This window comes from Callospermophilus lateralis, chromosome 3 (genome assembly GCF_048772815.1).
Source record: "Callospermophilus lateralis isolate mCalLat2 chromosome 3, mCalLat2.hap1, whole genome shotgun sequence".
NCBI lineage: Eukaryota > Metazoa > Chordata > Mammalia > Rodentia > Sciuridae > Callospermophilus > Callospermophilus lateralis.
In genome coordinates this window covers 172,745,880-172,770,864 of record NC_135307.1, presented here as the reverse complement: position 1 = coordinate 172,770,864, position 24,985 = coordinate 172,745,880, and the positions used below count along the sequence as shown (strand labels likewise).

Below are 24,985 nucleotides of genomic sequence, written 5' to 3'. Positions count from 1 at the left end.
CATCCAGGGTCTGGGGTAGTATTCTCCCAAGTGGCAGCTCTCTCCTGACATGCATTAAGCACTTACTGTTTGCAGTGCAGTGCTAAGCACTTTCACCTATCAGTCCAATGACTCCCTACAGATCCCAGGAAGGAGATTTTATCATCCCATAGTCGAGGTGGAGGCTGATGCGCTGACTGATGGGTATTTTGGTAGAAAACCTGTGAATTCTTCCTCTGTCCCTTTTAGAGGTATGTGAGTCCTTTTAGGAGCTGTGACACCTTTGCCAGTTTACAGCCTAGAAACACGGTTCCCAAGGACCTGGGTGCCATCTCCAGGACACAAACATCAAGAAACACAGCGACTCTGTGGCCAGCCTCCTCGGGAGGGAGCAGCCCAACTGGCACCTCGTAAAGATACCAGTTTATGTTCCCTTCGGGCAAAGAAATCAGCAGACACTGGGGCCACTCCAAGGACCACGTGACTTCAGAGTGAGCGGTGTCACCAATGCTGCCGTCTAGTCACCTCGCTTGAGGACTGGTTACTGTTGGAGAGCACGTGTGTGACCCTCGTACCCGCCTGGCCATAGGAAAGGGGGCCATTCCTGCATCTAAAGAACGGCTTTCTTTCTCTTCTACTTTTGTGGAGGTTTTCTGGGGTAGGAGGAGAGTGGTCTCTTAACCTCAGCATCTGATATGACACTACGCAGCCCCAGGAAGGACCGGAAGTTTCTCTCCATTTTTGTTGATTGCAAAGTATAAGATTCGCTCTAGTTTGCTGCTCTTTCTGTAAAACGAGGTCCAAGAAGAGGGGCTCTTTGTATTTCTTACATTTGCATAATCTTGGGAAAGGGAGGGAGCAGGGAACTAATAAAAAGGCTTGGGTGCACAATTGCACACGTGTGTGTAAAAGAGGAACTGAGCAGATGCAGGGAAGGGACAGTAGCCTTTTCCCTGTTCACCATTTCATATTTTTCAATGGGGTGAGGTATTGGGGACTGAACCCAGGGGTACTATACCACTGAGCTACACCCCCAGCCCTTTTAATTTTGAGACAGGGCCTTACTCAATTGCTGAGGCTGGCCTCGAACTTGCCATCCTCCTGCCTCAGCCTCCGAAATGGCTGCTGGGATGACAGTGAGCACCACTGAACCCTGTTTATTTTCTGATTTTTGAAACATGTAGTGACACTATGTGAAATAAATTGGGAGGAAGTGTGTGGTGGTGTTGGCAAGCAGATGAGACAAACAGGACAGAACAGAAATCCCAGGGCCACGCCCTCTTCTATACTTGATTCTGTTCATCTCTGAACTCAGCCTTGACTGAAAACTGATGATATTGATACCCCTCCCCCTTTTTTAGGTGGGGGTTCCCACTGGACCTCTCTCCTTTGAAGGCTGATCTGAGTGTAAAATCAAGAAGTGTCTTTATTAAAAAAGAAAAGCAAAAGGCAAGAAAAACAAAAAGTAACACAATGACCATCGCCTGTTGCCCTCCAGCTTCCGCTGCTTCCAAAGTGCCTCGCCATCCAGTGTGCAGCCAGGTGGGGTCACTTTCAGAGGCCGGGGGTGGGGTCCCACCAAGTCATCTCCCTGACACTCAGAAGGGCCTCAACCTCCAAGGGGCAGGGCTCCACCACCCAGGGAGGGGGACAGGAAGGGGCGTGTGGGACGCACACTGGAAAAGGTAAAGCTGGGCTGCGCTGGGTCCTGACCCCTGGGTCCTGCCCCGCCATCTGTCTTGAAGAAGCTGCTCTATGAATCCGTTGGGGCAGGGGCCCCTTCCAAGCCCTCTGGCTACTTCCAGGTGGAGTCTTGTTATGACTGCACGTTTCAGATCATGAGATCTCTCAGGACAGCTTGCTACATGCTGGGCACTTCTGCCTCGTCCCTGTGCCAGGCACGCCAGGTAAGAGCTATTCTCATAATCCTCCTTTTATGGATGAGGAAACCAAGGCACAGAGAAGTCAAGTGACTTTCCCAAGATCACACAGCTTGCAAGGGGGCAGCTCACCTCCCAGCCGTTCCCTTCTAACATTCTTAGGCCTGTCTCCAGCTGGATGGTACAATTAGAGCTTTCAATACGCAAAGAAAAGAAGTTGGGAACTAGTGGGTCCCAGGCACCGCATTAGAACTGGAGGCAGGGCTGGGCCTGCGACTCCAGGTCTCACCAAAGGCCTGTGCCAATCCCACGAGGTGTTCATGGTTCAAAGGCTCAGCCTCTGCCTCCCAGCTCCCCACCCCTGGCTCTGTGCCCTTGGGCGCTCCCTTTGGCTGTCTGAAGCCCAGTTTGCAAGTGTCAGGCGCGGCTGGCACCCTGCCATGGGCCCGCCACCCGCGACGGCCTAGGCAGAGCAGTCCAGGCTGCAGAAGTCAGCCGAGGAAAAGAGCCGCAGCACGTTGACCAGCGGGAACATGAGCAGCGCCCCCAGCAGCGAGCCCAGCTGCACCGCCGCCCCGCACCACAAGAGGGCGCTGCGGCTCCGGTCGCGCAGGATCACGCCCAGCATGACCTTGACGTAGCTGAGAAGGGCCGTGTACAGCACCCAGGAGAGCACCTGCAGGGAAGGCAGCCACAGGTGAGCCCCAGGGTCCAGGAGTCTCACAGGGTGACCGCACAGAGCTAAGGGAAACAGTCGAATGCCCTGGGAGTTCAAGGACACCCTTGTGGGGGTGACCCCACGGGGCTCAGGGATGCCCAGTAAGGGGACTCCTTGAGGGCAGAGGAGAACTCAGCGGCTCCCCACTCCACCATCGGGTCAGGAGCATCAGCGCCAAGGCCACTGGTGGTGCACACGAGGTCGGAGGGTAGCACTGGGGGCACAGGCTAGACCACCACCCCTCCCCCCGTGCCCCACTTTCCAATGAGAAGGGGACCCTCCCACCAGGGGCTTCTGGAGAGGACAAGGGCAAAGACTTTGGTCACTAGGGGTGTCCTTGGGGTTCCCCGGCTAAGAGGTGAGGGCAGGAGGGCTGTTGCACCACGTCCAGATACTTACGATGAGGACTTCCCCGCCCCAGTGGCCCTGCAGGAGCGGGCAGGGGCTCATCGCAGCCATAGCCATGTTGTAGGCCCCGAAGCCGGTCCCCAGCACTGTGAGGACCCCCAGGAAGGGCAGGGACCTAGGGCAGAGTGGGGAGGTGAGTGGGGGAGCTGAGCAGCCTGACCTTGCCCCTCCACTCCTGGGGACCAGGTGGAATGACCGGCACCTCCAGAGTTCAAGGTTGGGGGGGGCGGGGGGCTCCCCAGCTCAGGTGGGACGGAGAGGCTCCCGAGAGCCGGGACACCCTGAGCATTAATGGCAGGGCCCAGCCTCCCGGCTAGGGAAGCACCACGACTCCAGTGTCAGGTGGACCGTGTACAAACCCCAGTGTCACCATTTACTGGTCCCTGAGCCTCAGTGTCTTCACCTGAAAATGGGACACTTCAGGGCCACCGTGACCTACAGGAGCAGCGTGGGCAGGGCCTGGCTCAGCCCTGGGCTTTGCCTGGAATTTTATTTATCTGCTGCCATTTCCTCCGGTGACAATCTCAGTCTCAGCCAGGAAGCCAGGCTGATGAAAGGTGGCTTTGATCTTGGCAGGGCCCTGCAGGGGTGCTGGGCGACCTTGTGGCCCTCCCTGGCCCAGCGCACTGTTCCTGACACCCGAGGTTTGTACGCTCTCCGGAGCCCGGCTGCAGGCGGTCAGGCAGCCCTCCTCCAGACCCTCGACCCGACAACCAAGGACCTGTCGTTCCCACCATCCACACCCTTGGGAAAGCGGAGGGGTCTGCTGGGGACACTAGCGACTCTACATGACATCCAAGATTCTCAGATGCTATAAACCTAACCTCGGGCTTGCAGGTCCTGTGGGTCCACGGCCGTGGGCCCTGCTCCCTCGAACCCTCCTCTCCTTGCTCCCTGGTTTAAGTCCCAACGGAGAAAAAGCCAGTGTCCTGCATTTCCTAATTCTCCTGTCCCCGTTCTCCCCCTGGGCTGGTGGAGGTGAACAGGTCGGAGCGGCCAGTGGAGGCAGACAGGACAGAGGGGTGGTCAGGAGAGTATGGGGGGACCTAAGAGGTCAAGGTCCTGAGGCGGATGTTTCTCCTGTGGGGATCTGAAGCCCCTGAGTCAAAACCACTTGAGTTATTAACAGTTGAAACCTGCCGGGGCTGGGGACGTGGCTCCAGAGGTAGCGCGCTCACCTGGCATGCGCGAGGCACTGAGTTCGATCCTCAGCACCACATAAGAATAAAATAAAGATATTTTTTTAAAAAAGAAACCCACTGAGTGTGGTGGTGCATGCCTGTAATCCCAGCTAGTCGAGAGGCTGAGGCAGGAGGATTGCCAGTTCGAGGCCAAACTGGGCTACTTAGTGAGCTCATGTCTGTTTTGGTTTAGATATGAGGTGCCTCCCAAAAGCTCGTAGGTGAGGTGATGCAAGAAATTCCAACGGTGAACTGACTGGGTTATGAGAGCCTTAACCTAATCAGTGCGTTAAGTCACTTTAATGGGTTGATTGGGGGTAACTGTAGGTAGGTAGGGTGTGGCTAGAGGAGGTGGGTCTTTGGGAGTGTGCCTTTGGGGTGTATATACTGTCTGTGGCAAGGAGCGCTCTCCCTCTCCCTCTCTCCCTCTCCCTCCCTCTCTCTCTCTCTCCCTCTCCCTCTCTCTTTCTCTCTCCCTCACCCTCTCTCTCTCCCTCTCCCTCCCCCTCCCCCTCCCTCTCTCCCTCCCCTCCCCCTCCCTCTCCCTCTCTCCCTCTCCCTCTCTCCCTCTCCCTCTCCCTCTCTCTCTCTCCCCCTCTCTGCCCCCTGGTGCCATGTCCTGAGCTGCTTCCCTCCACCACACCCTTCTGCCGTGATGCTCAGCCTCGCCCTGGGCCCCAGCAGTGGAGCTGGCCTCTACGGACAGACAGACGGATGGAACCCTCTGAAACCCTGAGCCCCCAGTGACCCTTTTGTCCTCTGATTGTCCTTGCCAGGTCTTTTGGTCACAGAAGTAGAAAAGAACAAGGTTCCAGAATAAAATCAGAAGGGCCAAGGCGGTCACTCGGGGGTAGGGCACCCCGGGCTTCAGTCCTCAGGACCCCAAAGGAAAGGGAGGCCGGCGGCCTGGGAAGCCGCAGCCTTGACCTGACCTACAGCCAGTGGGGGGCTCGGGATCAGGGCTCTGGATGGACGCTCCCCGGCCCCCCAGGGCCCCGGGCAGTACCTGCTGGCCAGGAACATGGAGAGGAAGCAGGCGAGGGGACTGGCCACCGAGCTGAGGGTGGCCGACAGGTGGTAGGCCACGGGCCCGTAGGGCAGGCAGGAGTAGGTCTGCACCGAGGGCAGGACGCCGTTGGTGAGCGCGTTGACGAAGGCCACCAGGGTGTAGATGAAGGCCAGCTGGGCCGGGCGGTGGGTGGCCGGCTTCTCCTCCCGATGCCCCTGTTTCCTGCGGATGACCACGGGGCCTGGGGGGCCTTCGTCCTTCCCCTCCCGCGGCTGGATGGAGTGCAGGGTGACCTGGGAGTGCAGGAGGTCCTCGATGGAGCCCTGCTGGCCCCGGGCCTGCTGCTGCAGCAGGAGGAAGGCCAGGAGGCAGCCGGCCATCATGGAGGCCAGCAGGAGGAAGAAGACCAGCGGCGAGAAGCGCGCCGGGAGGTAGCGGCTCTCCAGCCGGCCCAGGGAGCCGGCCCTCCCAGCGGGGACCCAGGAGACAGCGCTGTGGACTCCCTGGGGAGGAACAGAGCGGTCAGCCACGTCCCGGGGGTCAGCGCGGGTGACATCAAGAGACCAAGAGCCCCTGAGCAGAGAGTGGATTATTATCATGATATAAATTATCCTGGATGATTATTATCGATAATTGATAAATGCTATGGCGGATTCCAAAACCAAATCTGACCCTAAGGACTTCAGATCAGCCCCATCCACAGGGGGCCTGGCCCCAGGGTCCTGCTCGTGGTCCTGCTCGTGCTGGGGCTCAGGACACACCACCCCAAAACCTGACTGTAAGAGACCAGATGTGCCACCTGTTAGGGCTCATCATTAAGGCTCAGTCCCCAGGGCCCCAGTGTCCAGAGGAAATGGCTGGATCCTGCGGGCTCCGACCCGTCCACTGGCGGCTTCCTGATCTGAAGGGACTGTTGGGAGGCCGTGGAGGCTAGGAGGTGCCACCTGGTTAAAGGAAGTGTGTCCTTGGGGGCCATATTTTGTCCCCAGCCCTTCCTCCCTCACTCCCCTCCCCTCCCTCTCTCTCTCTCTCTCCCTCTCTCTCTCTCTCTCTCTCCCCCTCCCTCCCTCTGCTTTCTGGCTGCCCTGAGCTGGGAGCGTCCCTCCATTGCCTTCTTCCCCCAAGACCTACTGCCTCACCCAGGGCTCAGATCCAGCTCACCTAGGACTGAATCCTCTGGAACTGTGAGCCAGACCCAACCTTTCCTCTTTCAAAAAAGTGTTCTTCTTGGGTAAATTGTCACAGTGACCGACAGCTGACTAATACACGGCCCCAAAATAGACCTCTGTGGCTTGGATTGTTTTGAGCTGGTTATTTTGAGAAACTGGAGACAGGGGAGCAGCTCCAAAAAGATTCAATTTGTAGAGGACATTTACATCTCAAAAGGACATTTTCATTAGTAAAGGCAGGAAGAGACAGATGACAGCTCTCATCACCTGAGATGTCTGCACGAGGGACAGGGACAGGGTCCCTCCCACACTCCTCCTCTGGGTACCCTCATCAACTCACCTCTCACCCCATCTCCACCCAACCCCTTCCTCTCCGTAGCTCCAGCTGCTACCTAAGCTCCCCATCTTTGGCCCCTCTTTAAGTCTCCTATTTTTGTGTATGACATTCGAATGACCTTTCTGCTGCCAACCAGACTCAGGTCACTTTAACCTGTGGTCCTGCCAAGGAGCCCCCTGGGGAGCCATCTTTCCTCCCCGTATCCTCAGGGCTGCAATGGCTCCGGCCCCGCTGGGTACCTGAGTGACGTAGGTCTTCCTGGAAGTCACAGGGCTTGAGGTCGTGACCGATGTCTCCGTGACATTGACGCAGGAGGTGATGCCGGAGCCCTGGGCAAGAGCCACCAGCGCAGGCAGGAGGCCACTGAACCCTTCGCCCACAAAGAAGGTGGTGAGGTAGTGGGTGGGCAGCCGGCTCATGAAGGGCAGGAAGGTGACGGAGGAGGTGCAGTCCACCAGGGCCAGGAGGAAGGTGAGGACGATGAAGGCGATGCTGTGCTGGCCGCCCAGTACCCAGGAGGTCATGTTCCAGAGGAAGGCGAAGAGGACGCAGGCGACGGTGCCCACAACCAGCACAGCAAAGACCACGGGCACCTCAGGAAGGCAGCCAGGCCGGAAGTGGTGCAGCAGGGTGACCAGCAGGGGGCCGACGTTGGCCAGCTGGATGACCACCGTGAGGTAGGAGGGCAGGTACCAGCCCTCGGGCAGCTCCGTCACCAGCAGGGGCAGCTCCACCCAGAGCCCATTGATGGCCACCCAGGAGCCCATGCCGAAGACGCAGACCAGCAGGTGGGTGAGGGCGGCCATGGTGGGTCTGTCCCGGGCCAGAGGCCACTGTGTGTCCAGGTCCGTCTGTGATGGGCTAACAGAGGGGGACACCAGGTGAGAGAGCTCACAGTCAAGTTCATCACCAAGCAAGAGACGGTGCTTTGGGGTTCAGGGTCCCCCCGCCCCTCACTTTTCTCGCAGTGAATAAGTTTGCTTTGTATCAGCAGAAAACACAAATGTATTTATAAGTAGCCTCTGAATAAGGTTTTCTTAAGCACAACTTGTAAACCAGGGACCACAAAAGAAAAGTCTGAGAGATTCACAGGAGTAAATGTTCAAGCACACACCAAACAACAACAACAACAACAAAAATCTGCAAAAAGTCCAAGGTGGCCGGGTGTGGTGGCGCACACCTGTAATTCCAGTGGCTCAGGAGGCTGAGGCAGGAGGATCTCAGGATCAAGGCCAGCCTCCACGACTTAGCAAGACACTGTCTCAAACAACAAAACCCCAACACCTCCCCCTACCAAAACAAGGACGTGAGCCAAATATTTGCAACATAATACACATAGGCTCATGTTTCTAATTCCCACAAAGAGGTTTTACCATCAAGAACAAAAGACCCAAGAAAAGAGGGGCCAAGGATGGGATCCAACAGCTTAGAGGAAAGGTACCAGGAAGTCTGGGACCAGGAAAGATGACCACTCTCTTGCAACCTGGAAAGTGAATGCAGGGTGCCATTTCTCACCGTGAGATTGCCCCACAGCCAAAGGTCACCTGCGCTGAGTGAAATGACTGATGGACAAGGTCAGCGTTCACTGCCCCCTTGTAACAGCAAAAGGTGGGAGACAGTGGCAGAGGCCAGGGGAGGCTCAGCGACCTGCAGGGACAGCCCACCTGGGCAGGCTGAGGAAGGGGGAAGGGGAAGGGGGAGGTCTCCCCAGCGACAGGCAGAGGTCTCAAAGGGAGCGAATCCAGGGGGCAAAACCGCAGATAGCGGAGGAGGAAGGACGTGGTCCACGCTGTATTTGCCTAAAGCGACCTGACACCCGGGGTCCCTCAGTCCAGATCTTTTAGTGCTGTTCTTGTTTTTTTGTACTGGGCATTGAATTCAGGGACAGTTAACCCTGAGCCACATTCCCAGCCCTATTTATTTATTTATTTATTTAGAGACAGGGTCTTGCTAAGTTGCTGAGGGCCTCACCAAGTTGCTGAGGCTGGCTTTGAACTTGTGATCCTCCTGCCTCAGCCTCCTGAGCCGCTGGGATGACCGGCGTGAGCCGCCTCGCCTATCTATCTTTATGTGGCTTTAACTTGTGAGCTAGGCAAACATAATACCTAACACAAAAAACATGGTTACCTGGAATAAAATTTGAATCTGGCTTTTTTTCCCCCTCCTGAAATTACAGGTCTCTGTAGCTGCACAGGGTTTTGGAGATCACCTCTGCCAGCCCCCAGCACCCGTGTGCTGCCATCTGTGTACCACCTGCCCAACCCAGCATCACCCCACTGGAACTCTTACGAACACCCTTCAATCTAACCTTAGTCTGAGCCCAAATATTAGAGAGCTCAGGAATGAGGTTCTGCAGCTGCTGCCTGGACTTGACCTCAGCTCCTGTTACTTCCTGGCTGGGTGGCCTTAGGTAGGTGACTCTGCCTCTCTGCGCCTCATCGCCCTCACCTGCCCTCTTGTGGTTTTCAATGAGATGCAGACGCATCAGTGAGTTCGTGCCTGGCACACTTTGGGCATGCGCTAAGGGTAGCTACTACTGCTGAGAAATCCCGGGTTTGGTGACAAGAGTTGTTTTCTTTGAATTTACATGAAATTTAGCCTGTGATCCTTAAAAGTAAAACAGGATAACGTTCCCAGCTCTGAGCTGAGACATGGGATCTGGAGCAAGCTCGGCCTGAGCTCCTCCTTCCTTGCAGGACCAGCAGCCCTGTCCTGGTGACCACGCCTCACCCAGGAACCTCCAAGGCTCTGGCAGCCCCTCTCCTGGATCCCAGAGGCCCAGAGGCTACCAGATCTGCTTCCAGCCTGCTCCATGGCCTCCCTCCTGGGGGCCTCGGGCCTCCCACAGGTCACTAAGCTGTGTTCTCCCAGGCAGGAAGCGGCCTGCAGAAGCACAGGCTGGGCCTGGCACCTGTCTGCCAAGTGGACCCAGGAGAGAGGGAGGCTCCCAGGTCACCCCTGCCCGTCCCTGTCCTTCCCAGCCTGGCCACCCTCTGTCATGCCGGCTTCCTGCAAGATCCTGCCCCAGAAAAGCACATCTGGCTGCCCAGCCTCCCCGGGTCCTCCCGGAGCCCTGCGGCGTCTCTGTTGATGGTTCTGCTCTGGTGGACACAGACAGATGCCCGGAGTCGGACGCTCCAGGAGGCAACCTGGCAGGTTGAAGGTGGAGGGCCCTGCCCCATGGCCGAGCTCAGGGTGGGCAAACCGGGAACTGGCTGGCGGAGCCAGTCGCAGACCCGTGATTTGGATCCGCTGAGTTTGGGAGGATCCTCCACTGTCAGCCACAAGTCAGGGGCGGGCATTCAAACTTCAGGGCTTCTGGTTTATCAGGAATGTTCTGGAAGGCCTGTCTACACACGTCTTTGTGCCCATGTGGCAATAATACTCCTTCTTGAACCTAGGCTCCCCCACTGACCTCCAGAGGAGCTGCAATCCCTGCTCAGGCCCACGCCCTTCTTCTCTTCCCCCATCTTGCTGTCTGGAGCCCAGAGGTGAGGACCAGAACTCTAGCAGCCATTTTGTACTAGGAAGGATGGAGAGGGGGCTAGACAGAAACTGGACTCCCTTGGGATTTTTGGAGTCGGGAACATCCTTCCCAGCCCTGCTCTGCCTTTGCTGAACTATTTTGTTTGCTTCTTTATTGTAGTTGAAGCTCTTAAACTTCGGTCTTGTCTGCCACTTATTTTACCTACAGCAAAACACTGGCTCCGTGTACAGAGACACAGGTTCAAGGAGGCACATGGCTGATAAGTACATTGACCCCTTTGGGGCCACCCGTGTCCTGAAGCGGGAACTCAGGTCCTCTCGCAATCTGAATTTGATCAAAAATCAAGACCTAACCAACGACGTCACTGAGACACACCTTTAAAAGACAAGACGCTGCAAGATTCGCATAAACTTGGACCTCGGGGACAAAGGTCTTCCAGAGAAATGCAAAAATAGAGAGAAGGGGGGGCTGGGGGAAGAACAAGGAGCCCCGTGTGGAACCTGGTGGCAGAAGTCTAAGTTGGCACTCAAGGGCCATTCCTGGGTGACACCGACTGTCATTCCCACGGATCCCTCTCTGTCCTGAAGAGCACTTCTCCAAGTGACCTCAGCCCTGCCCAGGGGTACGGATGGAGCCACAGGAGGGTGGCGAGGCAGACGAGGCTACTCCAGCGGTGACAGCAGAAGGGACCAAAGCCGGAAGGGCAGAGGAGGCAATAAATGATACACGCGACCGGGGGTCAGTAAATGATTACAGGGCGGCGGCGGACGGCGGTGGCCGCCAGGTGGGAGCTCAGCCAGGGCCCTCACCCTCGGCAGCCCTGGCGGCTCTCCTGCACAGCTGCGGGGTGGGGGGGGGGGAGCCTGGACTCACCTAGACTCAGGTCCCCCGGCCTGCAGCCCCGCCCCCTACGTCTGGGTTCTGACCTGGCATCGCACAGCGGTGGCCTCTAAGGGAGTCATTGGCTCCTCCCGGAGACTCCCTAGTCTGGCCGCAGAGGTGCATGCCTCCTGTCCCCTGCCCTGGCGCACTCCCAAGCTACCTCCTGCTCCTCCAAGGTGCTATGTGCCCCTGGGCCTGGGGGACACAGGGAGGACAGCTGCCACTTAGAGCGAGGGACTGTCCCAGGCAGAAGGATCCGGCTCCTGCACCACGCCTGGCTCTGAATGGCCACTTTGAAAGAGGAACCTGGGGCTGGGGCTGGGGCTCAGTGGTGGAGCCGAGTGCAGCTGCCTTGGTTCCATCCCCCCACACACAGAAAAAGAAAAAAAAATCTATTTTCAAGTGGCCGAAGTTCTTGCTGATTTACTTAACAGAGAATCTATTGGTTGTGCACTATGAGCTGGACAACAGCCTTGCTCTCAGGAGCACCCAGGAGCCGGTCATTAAGCACAAAAACAAACAGAGAGCCGGTCAGCAGGGCAGGAGCCCAGGGAAGAGCAGCTGGCAGGGTGCCCCTGAGGGTCCAGGGTGGAGATGACAAGTGCAAAGGCCCTGGGGTGGAGCCTCACCTGCCACGACCCAGAAATAGATTTGGGCATTTAAAGATCAGCTGGGTGGGTGGCCATCGTGGCTGCCACCAAGCAGGATCGGGGGGGCACCCAGGGTTTGGGGTGAGAGCTTCAGTGTTCTCTCTGGAGCCCACAGCCCCACTCCAGGGCAGAGGAGGGCCGGCTCTCATTTAATGTTTAACACGCTGGCTGTGGTCAGGATGATCACAGAGAGCCAGGGGCACAGCGGGGAGAAGCCTGTCACCCTGTAGAAAGCTGCTGAAGTCGTCCAGGTGAAAAAGAATCAAATAGCCCAGGCTGGCGGGGGCTGGCTGCGCACGGTGCTGGGCCGCGTTAGGCCACTGGGGTGCCCATCCACCATGGCTGTTAACAGTGCCGAGGTGGGCAGCAGGATGGTCTGCAGCCCTCGGAGGAGGAAACTCAGGCTCAGGAAGGGAGAGTAATTTCCCTGAGGATGCACAGCTGACAGCTGAGGTTTTCGGCCTTCGGAGCAGCCTCCTCACGGGGTTGAGAGGCCTGGGGGTGCAGAGTTGGGAAGAGACCAGGGCCAGGCTGAGCGCGGGTTTCCACCCTCTGCAGCCTCCTTAGCACTTGGGTTGGGGAGGGGAGAAAGGGGGACAGGCCCCGGGGGAGCCCGAGAAAGCCCTGGACATCGCCAGGTCCCCAGGATCCAGTGGGCGAGCTCTGAGGACGGTGACACAGGCCCTCCAGACGGCCCTCCAGCCTGGGTGGCAACGGAACCTGAGGGGCAGCCCAGGCCAACGGGCCCGGCACTGTCTACATCTTTCCTGTGGGGGGACTGAACCCAGGGCCTGGCGCGTGCCCACAAGCGCCGCACAACGGGGCCACCTCTCAGCCCCCTGCTCTGTCCTTGAACTTGAGAGTCCCAGGCTGCAGAAAATGGGGGGCTGGGGACAGGGCTCTCCCCAGGGCTAAGCACCCCCACTGGGGGCTGCCCCATCTCCTTCCCACCCGCCTGATCTTGGCCATCGAGCCCAAGGGGCGTCCCCTGGTCACTGTCCTGATTCGCCTCTTCCTGGCCTTATCAGGCAGGAGCCCAGGGACGCGAGTGGGCGTCCACCTGCCGCGGGCTGGGAAGGAAGCCTTCTCTCCAGGAGAGGGGCTGTCCTCCTCCCCAGTTCTCGGGCCCCCTGGCTTGCCCGTGACCGGGTCACCCAAGCCCCGGGTGCCACGGCTGGGTCCTCATTCCGCGTGGGCAATGGGGCAGCTGGCGGGCACCATGCCCTGTAGGCCAGACCGCAGACCTGCCTCAGCCCTGGGGATGCTCTGGCCACACTGGCCGGCCAGTGCTCGCTGGTCCGAGGTGACAGGCCTCTGAGTCAGTGGTGTCCCGGGTGCCAGGCTCCTGGAGAACTCGGGGCGTGCAGCAGGCTCTGCACAGGGCCTGGCCTTGGCCAACCCGAGTGAGACTAAGTAGGACCGGGTGGGCTTGGAGCAGGCAGGACGGGCGCCCCGGGGTCCAACTCAGAAAACCTAGAGGGAGAGACGGGGTGAGCGCCGTGGAGACTGACCACAAAAGCCAGAGGCAGAAATGGGCAGACAGACAGAGGGACAGACAGAAGGGAAAAGGAGCAGAGGCCAGGAGGGGACGGAGGCAGAGGAGGAGCTGGACGGAGCCGGGGCCTGAGCATCTCATATCCATGCACAATAGGAGGTCTTTACCTGTGCTTGCCCCCACCCCAGAGTTCCCCCAAATTCATTCCAACTCAATGTCCCTTGCAAAACGTGGGAAACCAAGGCCCCAAGAATAGCCAGTGACTGCTCTGCACACTGCCCACCCTGACCCCAGGTGGTGGCAGTCATCCAGGTCCATTTTCACTGGCTGCATGACCTCAGGCCAGCTGCTCACCCTCTCTGGGCCTCGGGTCTCCTGTGAAAGGATCTGGGGAGGCCAGGGCTCGCCAGGCTCAGCGGCCAGCAGGGAGGAGACAATGCGGGCTCCCAGCAGGACTGGGAGTTCCCTTCCTCCTTTCACTCCCCCCAAGGCCAGGAAGGGACTCCGGCCTCCCCCGAGGCTGACCTTGGCCGGGAAGCCTCCCCCACGAGACTCCTCTCCCCTGCGTCCCCATCCCAACCCCCGTCCGGGCCTGGCTGGTGAGGCTCCGCTCCCACCTGGAGGGGCGGCCGCACCGTGGCCGGGGCGCGGAGCGGGGCTGGGTGGCCACGGGGCGGGTCTGCGGCGCGCCCGTCCCGCCCGGCACCACGCGCCCCGCGGCCGGGGCAGGAGCCCTTCTTCCCGCCCATTCTCTGCCTCCTCCGACCCGGAACTAGGACAAAGGTCACGGTCGCGCCGTCCTCGCACGAGCGCCCCCCGCCCGGCGCCCCGCGCTCCCGACGGCGGCCGCGCCCAGGATCGGCGGCTCTTCCCGCGGTGCCCAGCGCGGCCCACTCACCGGCTGGTCCAGCGGCCCCGCTCTGCTGGGCGGGCCGCGAGGCTCGGGGCTCGGCACCTGTCCCCGCCCCGGCCGCGCGGGGAGGGCGGGGTGGGCGGGGCCGCGGTGCGGGAGCCCGTCGGGCGCCTCCCGGAGGAGCCGGCGACAGACCGCGGGATCTCCGCGAGGGGCCTGCTGGATCGAGCGCTTCCTGCAGCCGCCTTTCTCCGGCTCCTCCCCAGCGGGCAGGGGACTTGCCCAGGCAGCTGCCGCCCCACCCCGGGGCGCCAGGACGTCCCTCACCAGGATCCAGGTCCCCGGCGCGGGCGGTGGAAGTCCTGGACCTTCAGGGCCACTGGGCTGTGGGCGGGGAGGGCGCCCCCTCGGGCGCAGGGCGAGCATGGCAGCCGGCGTGCTCCTCCCCCTCCTTCCTCCTGGGTCAGATGAGGAAACCGAGGCCCAGAGAAGTCCCGAGTCTTGGGGAGTCACACAGCTCGCCGAGCGCCCCTGGCGACAGTAAGAGTTAACACGTGCCTAGATCTTTCCGCGGTCGTAAGCCGCAGGTGCCCTTTTTACTCTCTGCTTTACAGTTGGAGAAACTGAGGCTCAGAAGTTAAGGACTACAAGGCTCTGCTCCTCGGGGAGCCAGGAAGGCTTGTCCTCCGCAAGGACTCCAGGCTACTCCTGGTCCCAACCCCCCTTCCTAGCTGATGCTCCCCTCCCAATTCCAAAAGGAAGTTCCCTTAGATCTGACCCCTATCCCTGCTGCTGCAGCCTCACCTCCAGCCATCTTCTCACAGTTGCCTCTCATGTTATTTTTATTTTTGATTAAAAAGCACATCCTTCTGGGGCTGTAGCTCAGGGGCAGAGCACCCGCCTTGCTGGGTTCGATCCTCAGTGCCACATAAAAATAAAGATATTGTGTTCATCTACAATTAAAAAAATATATTTTTAAAAAGCACATCCTTATCATCACCTTCAGACACTCCCTGTTGCTCACCAAACTCAGGAAAATGGCTAAGCCTCACATTTAAGTCCTTTTGCAACTGAGACCAGCAAACCTTGACGACTCTGTCCCTCTTTCCTGTTTGTCACCTTTGCTACTCACACTCAGAGCCACTTGCCACTCTCTAAGTATCCACGGTAGCTCGGGGCTACCAGATTCTCCAGATTCCCCAGTAAAATCTCCTTCTGCCTCATCTCTTTCTGGCAGGATCTGATCCAAATTTCAAGCCAGTCTCAAATGCCCCTCCTCCAAAGAGATCTTCCCTGTATCTTTAATACCCTGCATACATTGGGAGCTTAATATGTATTGCATTCATGAATGAACCTCAACCAATATATTCTCATTTTCTTTCTCTCTGTACCAGGGATTGATCCCAGGAGTGCCCACTGAGCCACACACCCCCCCTTTTTCCTGTATTTTATTTAGAGACGGGGTCCCACTGAGTTGCTTAGATCCTTGCTGAGTTGCTGAGGTTGGCTTCAAACTCACCATCCTCCTGCCTCAGCCTCCTGAGCCGCTGAGCCATATGCCACCACACAGGACCCAACCAATATATTCTCCCCATTCCTGTGCTCTCCGGAAATTTTATAACCTCTGTTGTTTATTCAGTAGACTATTTTCTGAGAAGTTTCTTTTCTTTTTTTTATCATTTTAAACACATTTACTTAATCCGTGGTGCTGAGGACTGAACCCAGAACTGTGCATGGGAGGACAGCACTCTGCCAACGAAGCCACCTCCCAGCCCACCCAGCTGTCCGCCCCCTGCGGTGCTGGGCCTTGGCCCGGGCCCAGGGCCTCCTAGGGAAGCCGTACCCCCGGCCCCCCCAACCCCGCGGGTAGGTCGGCTTTGTTTCTCTGTGTGGTTCGGGGGTCGGAACCCAGAGGCTCTACCATTGGGCTTAATACCCTGACCTTTTAAAATGTTATTGACTGGCCTCAAACCTGGGGTCCTCCTGCCTCAGCCTCCCCAGTAGCTGGGATTACAGGCCTGCCCAGTGCCGTCCCCGACGAGTGATTTTTAACAGAGAAACATCCCACCCCCTTGTCTCCCTCGGGTGGGGGGCACTACCCACGGCCACTTTCCACCTGGTGTCCCCTCCTCTTTCTGTGTCCCGCACACGGAGACCTTCATTCAGTGGAAGTCAGGCACCCATTACGGACTAAGTGCCAGCTCTAGGAGATGACAACTAAACACTAAGTAAGTCACTTACTTAGTGGGAGGCGTCAGAACAGCCACCCGAGGGAGAGAAAGTCCCCGGCAGGGGACAGGAGGACCAGGAGCGGGGGCTGTCCCCAGTGCTCCGCGAGGCCCGCCGCTGGTCAGCTGTGGCCGGCCCCTTCCTACAGCCCCGGCGTTGGCGACAGGTGCCCTGGACGAGGAGCCGGTCTGTCGTCTCGTCCTTGCGCAGAGACGCGGCACCCACACCCCCGTGGCCCCCGCCGCCCTCCGGAGGGGCCGCTCGGACGCGCACCGCGGGTTCCGTCCACCCCAGCGCGCGGCCCCGGCCCCCGCAAACGTGGAGTCCTCCCGGCAGGTCCGAGGCCCGCACCCTGCCCGGGACGGAAGCTGGAGCAGAGATGCCCTGACAGCTCGGGACCCTCCCGGCCACCGCGGCCTCCTCCTGGCCCCAGGTTCGAGCCTCAGGGACCCGGAGAGGCTGCAGTTACCCAGAGGAGCCGCCAGGCGGCGCTGAGTCCCGAGCGCACGTGGGGCCCGCGGTCGGCCCCGGGGACCTAGTAAGGCGTCGGGGACCTGGAACCTTCCCCAAGGGCGTCGTGTGGGCCTCAGGCCAGGTTGAGAAAGAGGCGGAAAGTGGAAACTAGGGCGGAGGGAGAAAAAGTGATGGGGGGGGGGGATGGTTACAGGGGCTTAGGGACCTGCAGCGCGACACAGGCCCCCAGACAACCTGATCTTACATCCGAGCAAGCTCTGAACAGAGTTAATGCCAACAAATGATTATGGAAAAGGAAAAAAATTAAACTTGAGCTCGAGAGCCCAGAACAGAGGGGGAGAAATTCGAGGATAAATATGTGCATATAATTCATTTGTTGTGTGTGGGGGGGACACGAATACGTTCCACACATTTTTAAGGGGTGTGTGTGTGTGTGTGTGTGTGTGTGTAGCAGGACAGGGGACATGGAGGGGAAATGGAGAGTGATCAAAAGGAAATTTAGCCCTAACTGAAGTATTTTAATTATCTAGGAGTCTGTACACCTGTTAAGTGTGTAACTTTAAATCAAAAATTACTTTAAAAAGAAAAAAATGGAGAAAGAGAAAAGAAACATAAAATGTTATTTTGTGTTGTACCAATAAAGATCTTACATGCAGATTAAGGGAGGGGACCGCCCCCTTGCCCTGTTCTGTCCAAACCTGGGCCTCCTTTCCTGTGTGAACAGGACAGTCTGTAGCAGGCCTGGCTCGGAGGGCGGGAAGGCGCGGGAAACATGTCCTTGAACCAGGCTGGAGGAACGGAATGGGGAGGGAGCAGATTCCAGGGTGTGTGAGACAAAGGATGCAGGCAGACACAGCTCGCCGCCCGCCCTCAGGCTGGAATCCAGCAGTGTGGGATGGTGCAGGTTCCAGCCCAGGAAATGTCACCATCACCTGCTGGGGCCGAGTGGGGCTGGCACTAGGTGAGGTCGTCTGTGGGGCTTGGAGTGGGGAGACCTGGACTGTCGCTGGGGAGCCTCCGGCTGCGGTGGAAGACGGCAGCGAAGGGTCTGGAGGAGCAGCGGCGGTGGAGTGGAGAGGGAGGCCAGACCTCAACCCCAGGCCGACCTTCCTGTCCTCAAGGGCAAAGCCAGGGAGGGTGGGTGATTGTCGGTGGCGGGAGAGCTCAGCGGAGGCCCAGAACCCGAGCGCTTGCAGTTCCAGGAATTCGCCACAAGATGGCGCTGTCTGATGGGTTTGGAAAAAAAAGTTCGCCCCGAAAACCAAGGGGCGCCCTCCTCCTCCCTTTAAAAAGTGTTCTTTCCATAATTATTTGTTGAAATTAACTATATTCCATGCACCGAGGATACAGAGGACATGGCCCCCCAAACGGAGCTGCCAATCATCCCTTGGAATTCCACTCTGACCCCTTTGCAGATCCTGGGGGGCCCAGAAGGCTGCCGCTCACCCTGTCGTGGGCATGGCCAGGTCCACCTCTCCCACGTCTCGCCTGGACTATTGCCGTGACCACTTCATTCGCTATCTTACTTTTGTCCTTCTCCCCTTTGTCCCATTCTCAGCCAAAGAGACGTTGTCAACCTGGCCATTCTCTGCTCAGATCTCTCCAGAGCTGCTCAGTAACCCCTGTCCCAGGCACCTACCTACCTGCTTCTCTTCCCTCTCCCCAGCCAGCTCCACCGAAGCCAGTCTGGTGTCTGGCTGCCTCAGGGCCTTTGCACTTGCTAGTCCGCTCTCCCTGGGTAACCACATGGTTCCTTCCTCCCCTTATTCAGGTCTCTGCTCTGTCCCAGAAGTGACTCTTTCATTAAAATAACCTCATGCCTCAATCCTCCCCAGCTCAGGCCGCTCTAGACCTCTGCCCTGTTCCCTTGGTGTTCTCGTTTGTTGTTATATGTTCATTTATAAATCTTACCTGGGGTCTGTCTGCCCATTAGCCTTGGCTCCACAAGTGGAGATTGTGTCTGTTTCGTTTGCAGCTGAGGTCTGGTGCCTAGTCCATGCCTGGCATACAGAAGGGGCTCAATAAGTGTTTGTTGGCTGAATGAATGACATCGGGGAGGGGCAACTGACTGGATGTGGGGCAAGGGGGAAGGACAGTTGAGAGTGATGGAGGTTTGAGCTTGAGCAACAGGTCAGGATGCCTCCACCCTAACCCCCAAGCCAGGGACCCTGGATGGCCCTGATAGAGGGGACACAGAGCTATCTATAAAAAATGAGGCCATTTCCTTGAATAACACGGAGCCGTATTCTCCCTGCCTGATAGTAACACTTCTCTGATATCCAATAATCAGTCGGCCACTGATTTCCCCATGGCCCATAGAGTGTGTCCTTGGGTGGACAAAGGACCAGTGTAACAAGAAGCCTGACGCTCTGAAGGGAGAGCAAGATCTCATCGCAGAGGGAGCAGCCCTGGAGACGGACACAGTGCTGTGCCGGCTCAGCCCCCAGGTCAGGCGGAGCTCTGAGCCCAGACCCGGGACCTGCTCTGTTTGCCATAAAGGCCGTCAGTGGGGGCTTGTGTAAGGCAGAGCAGGGCAAATGTGGCTCGCTCTCTCTCTGATGTAGTGGGGTTTGAAAGGGATGCGGAGGAGTCACAATGACTCCAGGACAGGGCCCCACCCCTTCCCCACCACCCCTCCCACTCCCATGGGGTGCCCAGGACCCTGGTGACCTCCCTTCCAGCCCCAGACCTCCTCCCCTCCCCTCTGCTCTGCGGGATCCCTTCTGCTCACTCTTCATCCTCAGCCCAGATGTCACCTCCTTTTGGAACCTGCCTGAAGCTGGAGTGGACCGGGGCCCCTCTCCTGGGCCTGGAGCCACCTGGGATCACCTGTAACCCCCTGGGCTTCTCTGTTTCCAGCCCTCGCCCCCTCCGGCCTGTCTTGTTCACTGCCACATCCTTACCCTGGCAGTGCCCGGCACGTAGTAGGGCCATAACCCAGACTACCACATGCCCACTCCCAGGTCCGGCATCTGCAGGGGTTTCCCTTCTTCCTTCCTACACAAGTGTTCCTTGAGCACCTACTGTGTGCGGAGCCTCCCTCCCTGGAGCGCACCCTGGGACGAGGAAGGCAGACAGACAGCAAGACAAAGGTGAAGCCGTTGGGACCCTGCGGAGTTGGGCAGGGGTGTGGCCCGGCCCAGGCAGGGCTGGGACAGGACTGAGGGCTGTCCTGACCCAGAGGCCAGGGGAAGGTTCCCAGGGAAGAGGACCGGTGGGTGGGCAAGAGGACACTGCGCTGCGGAGGACGCACAGGGACCGGGCGGGGAGGGACGGGTGAGCGGGGCCAGCCCTGCCCGGTGCTGGGGACTCGGCGGACCCGGGGGGCCCGGGGCGAGAGCGCGGGAGGCAGCGGTTGGGCGCTTTTGCCTCTGATTTGCATCTGATTTGCATCTGATTTGCATGGCAGCCGAGGGTTCAAGTTGAAAGCTGAAAGGGCCGCGCCAGCCCCGGGAGAGGGGGGCCTGGGGTTTCCCTCCCACCAAGACCCGGGCCTCGACCCCACCCAGGGGCCACCCACGCCCCTCGGGCTGGACCTGCCATCTGGGGCGAGGAGGGGCCGCGCCGACAGGTTACTTCCTTTCCGCAGAGGTCCCCTGGCACCCAGGCCTCGCCGCGCAGAATCCCATCTGTCAGGCCCGACCTTTGACCTCTGGCCTCTCTCGCCCCGCAGGCTGGAGGTGGGGGAGGGGAGAGCCCCCGCCCCGCCCCGGGCGCGGCCCCAGCCCTGCTTTCCACTCCCCGCCATCTGCCCGCTCCGCTGGGCCACCTGCTCCACGCCAGGCCACTCCCCCTTCCCGGCCCTTCCCTCTTTCTTCTCCTCCCTCCCTCCCCCTCCCCCTCCCCTCCCCCTTCCTTCTGTGCGGGCACGTGCTGGGCAAGAGCTCTACACCGCCCCCCAGCCCCCCACCCTTTCTGAACCTCGGTTCCCCACAGGTCGAACGCGGCTGCCCCAAAGGCGCCCCGCTTCTCTCCACCAGGGTCCTTGTCGCCATAGTCAGGATCCCCTGTTCTATGGGTGGCTTAAGGTTCTTTATGTGAATTTATTCTCCTTTCCTCAAAAAATATAATCGAAAAAAAGTGTTATACCAGCTCTGTGAACGGAAAGTCAACATCACCTGCCTCCGTTAGAAAATATAATGGAATGGAAATGAGACGCGTCTAGAAAATGCAAAACTCTAGAGAAAGAAAACAGATCAGTGACCAGCAGGGTAGGAAGGAGGGGAATTGTCAAGGGGGGAGAGGGAAGTTTGGGGGGTCACGGATATTGGTTCTTGTTATAGTGGTGGTCAGAGATGATAAGTTTGTCAAAAATCACGCTAGCGGGCTTTTTATTTTTGTACCAGAGATTGAACCCAGGGAAGCTTTACCCCTGAGCCTTGTCCCCAGCCTTTTTTATTTTTTATTTTGAGACAGGGTCTCAGCTAAGTTGTCTAGGGTCTCAGATAAGATGCTGGGGCTGGCCTTGAACTTGCCATCCTCCTGCCTCAGCCTCCTGAGTTGCTGGGTTTACAAGCATGTGCCGCTGTGCCCGGCTTGCCCTAGTGTGGCCTTAAAGTTAGTTAATTTTATTGCATGTACAATTCACTTTTAAAAAAGAAACAAAAATCCTACCTTAGCTCCAAGTCTGAGGCTGCCTCTCTGTTAAAATTAGCCGCTGTGGGAGAGCAACTCACAGAGGAACACAGATTGGTCCCTTCTCCCTGAGGAAGCCTGGAATACGGGAAGGAAATCAAAGAAGAGACAACTGGACTCTGGAGTCCTGATGTCCAGTGCGGTGGCCACCGGCCTTGTGCGGCTGCTCACAGTTAAGTCAACACAATTAAGTAAGATGTAAATCCAGTTCTTCAATTGTACTGGCCACATTGCAAGGTCTCAAGAGCCACACAGGCTTTGGGTACCATGTTGGCGGACGCCAAGCATTCCATCCTCCCAGAAAGTTCTGGGAGAGGATTTTCCTGACGCTTCCACTTGAAACCGTCATCCCTCCCTTCCCCTGGTTCTGGAAGCGCTGGGTTTGACTCAGCTCTGTGTCTTTCCACTCTGACTTCTTTGTGTGCGACAGATGATGACCCTAGGGCCATTTTAGCTTCTGCTTTCTGTAATTCTTTCTGAGAGCCCAGGGTGGCGGGATCCCAGGGCTTTAGACTGAGGATTCTAAGGATTCGAAGCCCTCTGGATCAAACATTTCCAGAGGTTCAGATGCAAACCTCATTCTTTGCTCCTGGGCCGTGGAAGTCCCAGGATTTGGAGAGCTGACGAGACCCCACTGGGGCCGTTCCTCTCTGAGGCTCAGGCCTGATGCTCCTCCCTCAGCTGCAGGCCTGTCCCTACCCACCCCCCACCCCAAGACTGTTTACCCCCTCATTCTGTGCTCAGTGGCCTCAGGTGAGCGTGTGGGGTCTCTGGGGATCTGGGCAGGAAGCCCCGCAGTTGCTTTGTATAGCCCTGTGTTAGGGATTCAGCGTGTGTCCCCAAAATTCATATATTGAAGCACTGACCTCCAGTGTAGTGGTGACTGAAGATGGGACCTTCAGGACGTGATTAGGGTTAGCTGGGGACCGGCCTTCATGATGGGATTGCAGCCTTACAAGAAGAGTGGGAGGAGGCTCTGCCCCCCACCCCCACTCACCCGAGTCTGCAGCTCCTGGCTGCTGGGCACCTGCTACCCAGCCACGCACCAACCTCCCTTGCACAGCCTTCAGATGAAACCGCACAAGAGACCCTGGGAGAGTCCCAAGGGCCACCACCATCATCATCGCCCCATGGTCAGGTGGTGAGCATGGGACTGTCCTCCCCCAATGCCCTCCTCCTCTTCCTCTTCTCCTTTTCCTCTTCTTTCTTTCAGTAGACATACTACAGGAAACAGTCTTGTTAGGTCTTTTGAGTCTGCATTAATCGCTTTGGGTCAATTTCTGAAAGCAAAGTACTGACCTCCTGATACAGCATTTAAATTTGTTCGGTCTTGTTAGGAAATATGACCAGAAGGGGCATCTCCATCTCATGCCCACTGCCTTGTTTCTTTTCTCATGGATTATCTGAAATGTGTCTTATGCTTTTAAAAATACGCTATATGTTTTCAAGGCACAAAATCCCAAAGATATAGAACCTATGTTGTAAAAGCTTTTATCGCTCCCCATTCCCCAGTCACCTCAAATTGCCACCAAGGAATCCGTTTCTGTTGGGTCCTTCCAGAAAAGATCAGATGTGCGTTAACACTTGTACCCTTTAAATCAAATAAATCAAAACAGAACAGAACCCCGAGGTGCACGGGGTGCACGGGAGATGGGGAGCGGTCATCTGAGCTGATTCCATCTTGGTTTCCAGGGAGTGGAATGAAGAGTGGCAAGGTCAGGTTCTGGAGGAGGCAGAACCCACATTCTGAACCACAGGCCTGTCAACAGGGCGAGTGCTGTTGCTACTCATGTGCTGGGTCAGGATAAAGCCACCACGACGTCCAGCATCCTGGCCTAAGTCAATAGGACATGTCACATTCCTCAGCAAACAACCTGTTATTCAAGTCAGTTAATGACACTTGGTTCACCTTCTTATTATCTGGACTCTCTTCCCACGGGGATGCTTTGAATCACTCTGAATTCACAGCAGGTGTTTGTAACAACTCCTAGGACACAGGGGACATCTCTCACATGCCGTTGGCACACAAAGATGCCCAGAGTCCTAGAATCGAAGTGTGTGCCCAAATGTCATCTCTTCCTATGGCCTAATCTGGGGTCCTGGTGGCCACCCCTTCTGCCCTCTGTCTGCTTCACCTTCTTCATCTGGAAGTGAACCTCGGGGCTTTTGTTTTGTGTTGTTTATTGTTTGCCCAGGAAGAGACATCTTTTGCGCAAGTGTCAGAGGGCTTTTATCCAGACATCTCAACCATCTCCCAAGCCCTGATTTAAATTATACTCCTCGGAGAAGAATCCAATCAACACCACTGTTGCTATTCCCGTTTAGCAACAGGGAGGCTGGGATCTGCAGGGCACCTAGCGCTGTGTTTGCCAAAGTAGGATATTTTAACCTCGCTCTGTTGAATACACTGCCTACTTCACTCCACATCGGGTGATGTCGGGGCAGGTGTGAGCGCCTGGGACAGCTAGCTCAGAGGATTCCGACAGCCGAGTGGAGCTTATTTGTATGGTGTCTATAGGGAGGACCAATGCAGGGGTGGGAACGTGAAGCTAAGGAACAGCTCTATACCCTGGGCTGACTGGGCTGCCCCTCACTTGCTTTCTTTGAAGAAGCAATGTACCTGCAGCCCTGCCCGGCCTCAGTCAGTAGGACATGTCCCATTCCTTAGCAAACAACCTGCTACCTGCTGGAGAAATGTAGGCTTGAAATGCCAATAAAGACACAAGTTACCCTGAAGGGGGCACTTTTGTGACTTTTACACACACCAGGTTCCAAAATTCTGGGAAATAAGGATGATTCCCCCTAACCATAAAATCTGTTAGAATAAGTTCTAATTAGAACCCGTCAGCAAGGGCCAAAGGGACCTAGAGTTGTCCTGCATCTTTACCATGTATAGTGGGGACTTGAAATCGGATGTCATCCTGTTGCCAGTCAAAAGTCAAAAAGTGGACCTGGGTGGGACTCTCGGGAATCTTCCATGGGGTCCCCAGTAATACTGGAGAGCAGGAAGGATCCACTGTCCTTCTCTCTGAGAGGACCCGCTCCTTCCCTTGAGAGTGTCCCCTTTTCCCATCACCTCTTCCTCCCCCGTCAGGGTTGAACCCAGGGCCCATAACCACTGAGCCGCACCCCCCTGCCCTTTTTATTTTTATTTTTTTTTTTATTTAGAGACAGGGTCTCATTAAGTTGCTTAGAGCTTTGCTGGGTTGTTGAGGCTGGCTTTGAACTCACGTTCCCATCCCCTCTATTAAACTGTGCCTACTGATCTCAGTGACACATCTGAAATCCTTCCAGCATGATGGCAGGGACTGGTAAGAGGTAGGACCTCTGTGGCTGCCTCAGCGCTGGGGCAGACTTTTGACCCGCAAGTTTCCAGTCATTTTTGTGACTATTCACAGTTTTACTAACTGACCTGTTATAGGAACGGCTTCAGGAAAACCTCCACTGAACATACCGCGCTGACTCAACTTAATGTTGTGACACAAAGGTGCAGAGTCAGAGGTTGCATCTCAGTGCAGACGCATATGATCTTACAATGCCCAGTCCCAGGCCTGAAATGTAAGCATGGAGCTGGAAGCTGGTGTGTGGAGAGTGTTCCA

General features: G+C 57.3%; 1 protein-coding gene and 1 long non-coding RNA gene across 3 annotated transcripts; one reads left to right on the top strand and one right to left on the bottom strand.

Moving 5' to 3' along the window:
- Positions 1-1,387: 1,387 nt before the first annotated feature.
- On the bottom strand, positions 1,388-14,274 carry Slc52a3 (solute carrier family 52 member 3). Its single transcript, XM_076851648.2, has 5 exons — positions 14,094-14,274; positions 6,921-7,542; positions 5,173-5,678; positions 2,977-3,100; positions 1,388-2,535 (listed from the first exon to the last, which is right to left on the bottom strand). Exons 2-5 carry the CDS (start codon positions 7,485-7,487, stop codon positions 2,323-2,325), a joined length of 1,410 nt encoding a protein of 469 aa, XP_076707763.2. The 5' UTR covers positions 7,488-7,542; positions 14,094-14,274; the 3' UTR covers positions 1,388-2,322.
- On the top strand, positions 6,100-11,045 carry LOC143394379 (uncharacterized). 2 transcript variants are annotated; one of them, XR_013155385.1, is made up of 5 exons: positions 6,100-7,469; positions 8,858-9,091; positions 9,663-9,837; positions 10,083-10,172; positions 10,376-11,045. It is a non-coding gene; the product is annotated as an uncharacterized LOC143394379 (long non-coding RNA). The 2 variants fall into 2 exon arrangements; XR_013155386.1 differs by lacking the exons at positions 6,100-7,469; positions 8,858-9,091 and having other exon boundaries at positions 9,379-9,837.
- Positions 14,275-24,985: the final 10,711 nt, after the last annotated feature.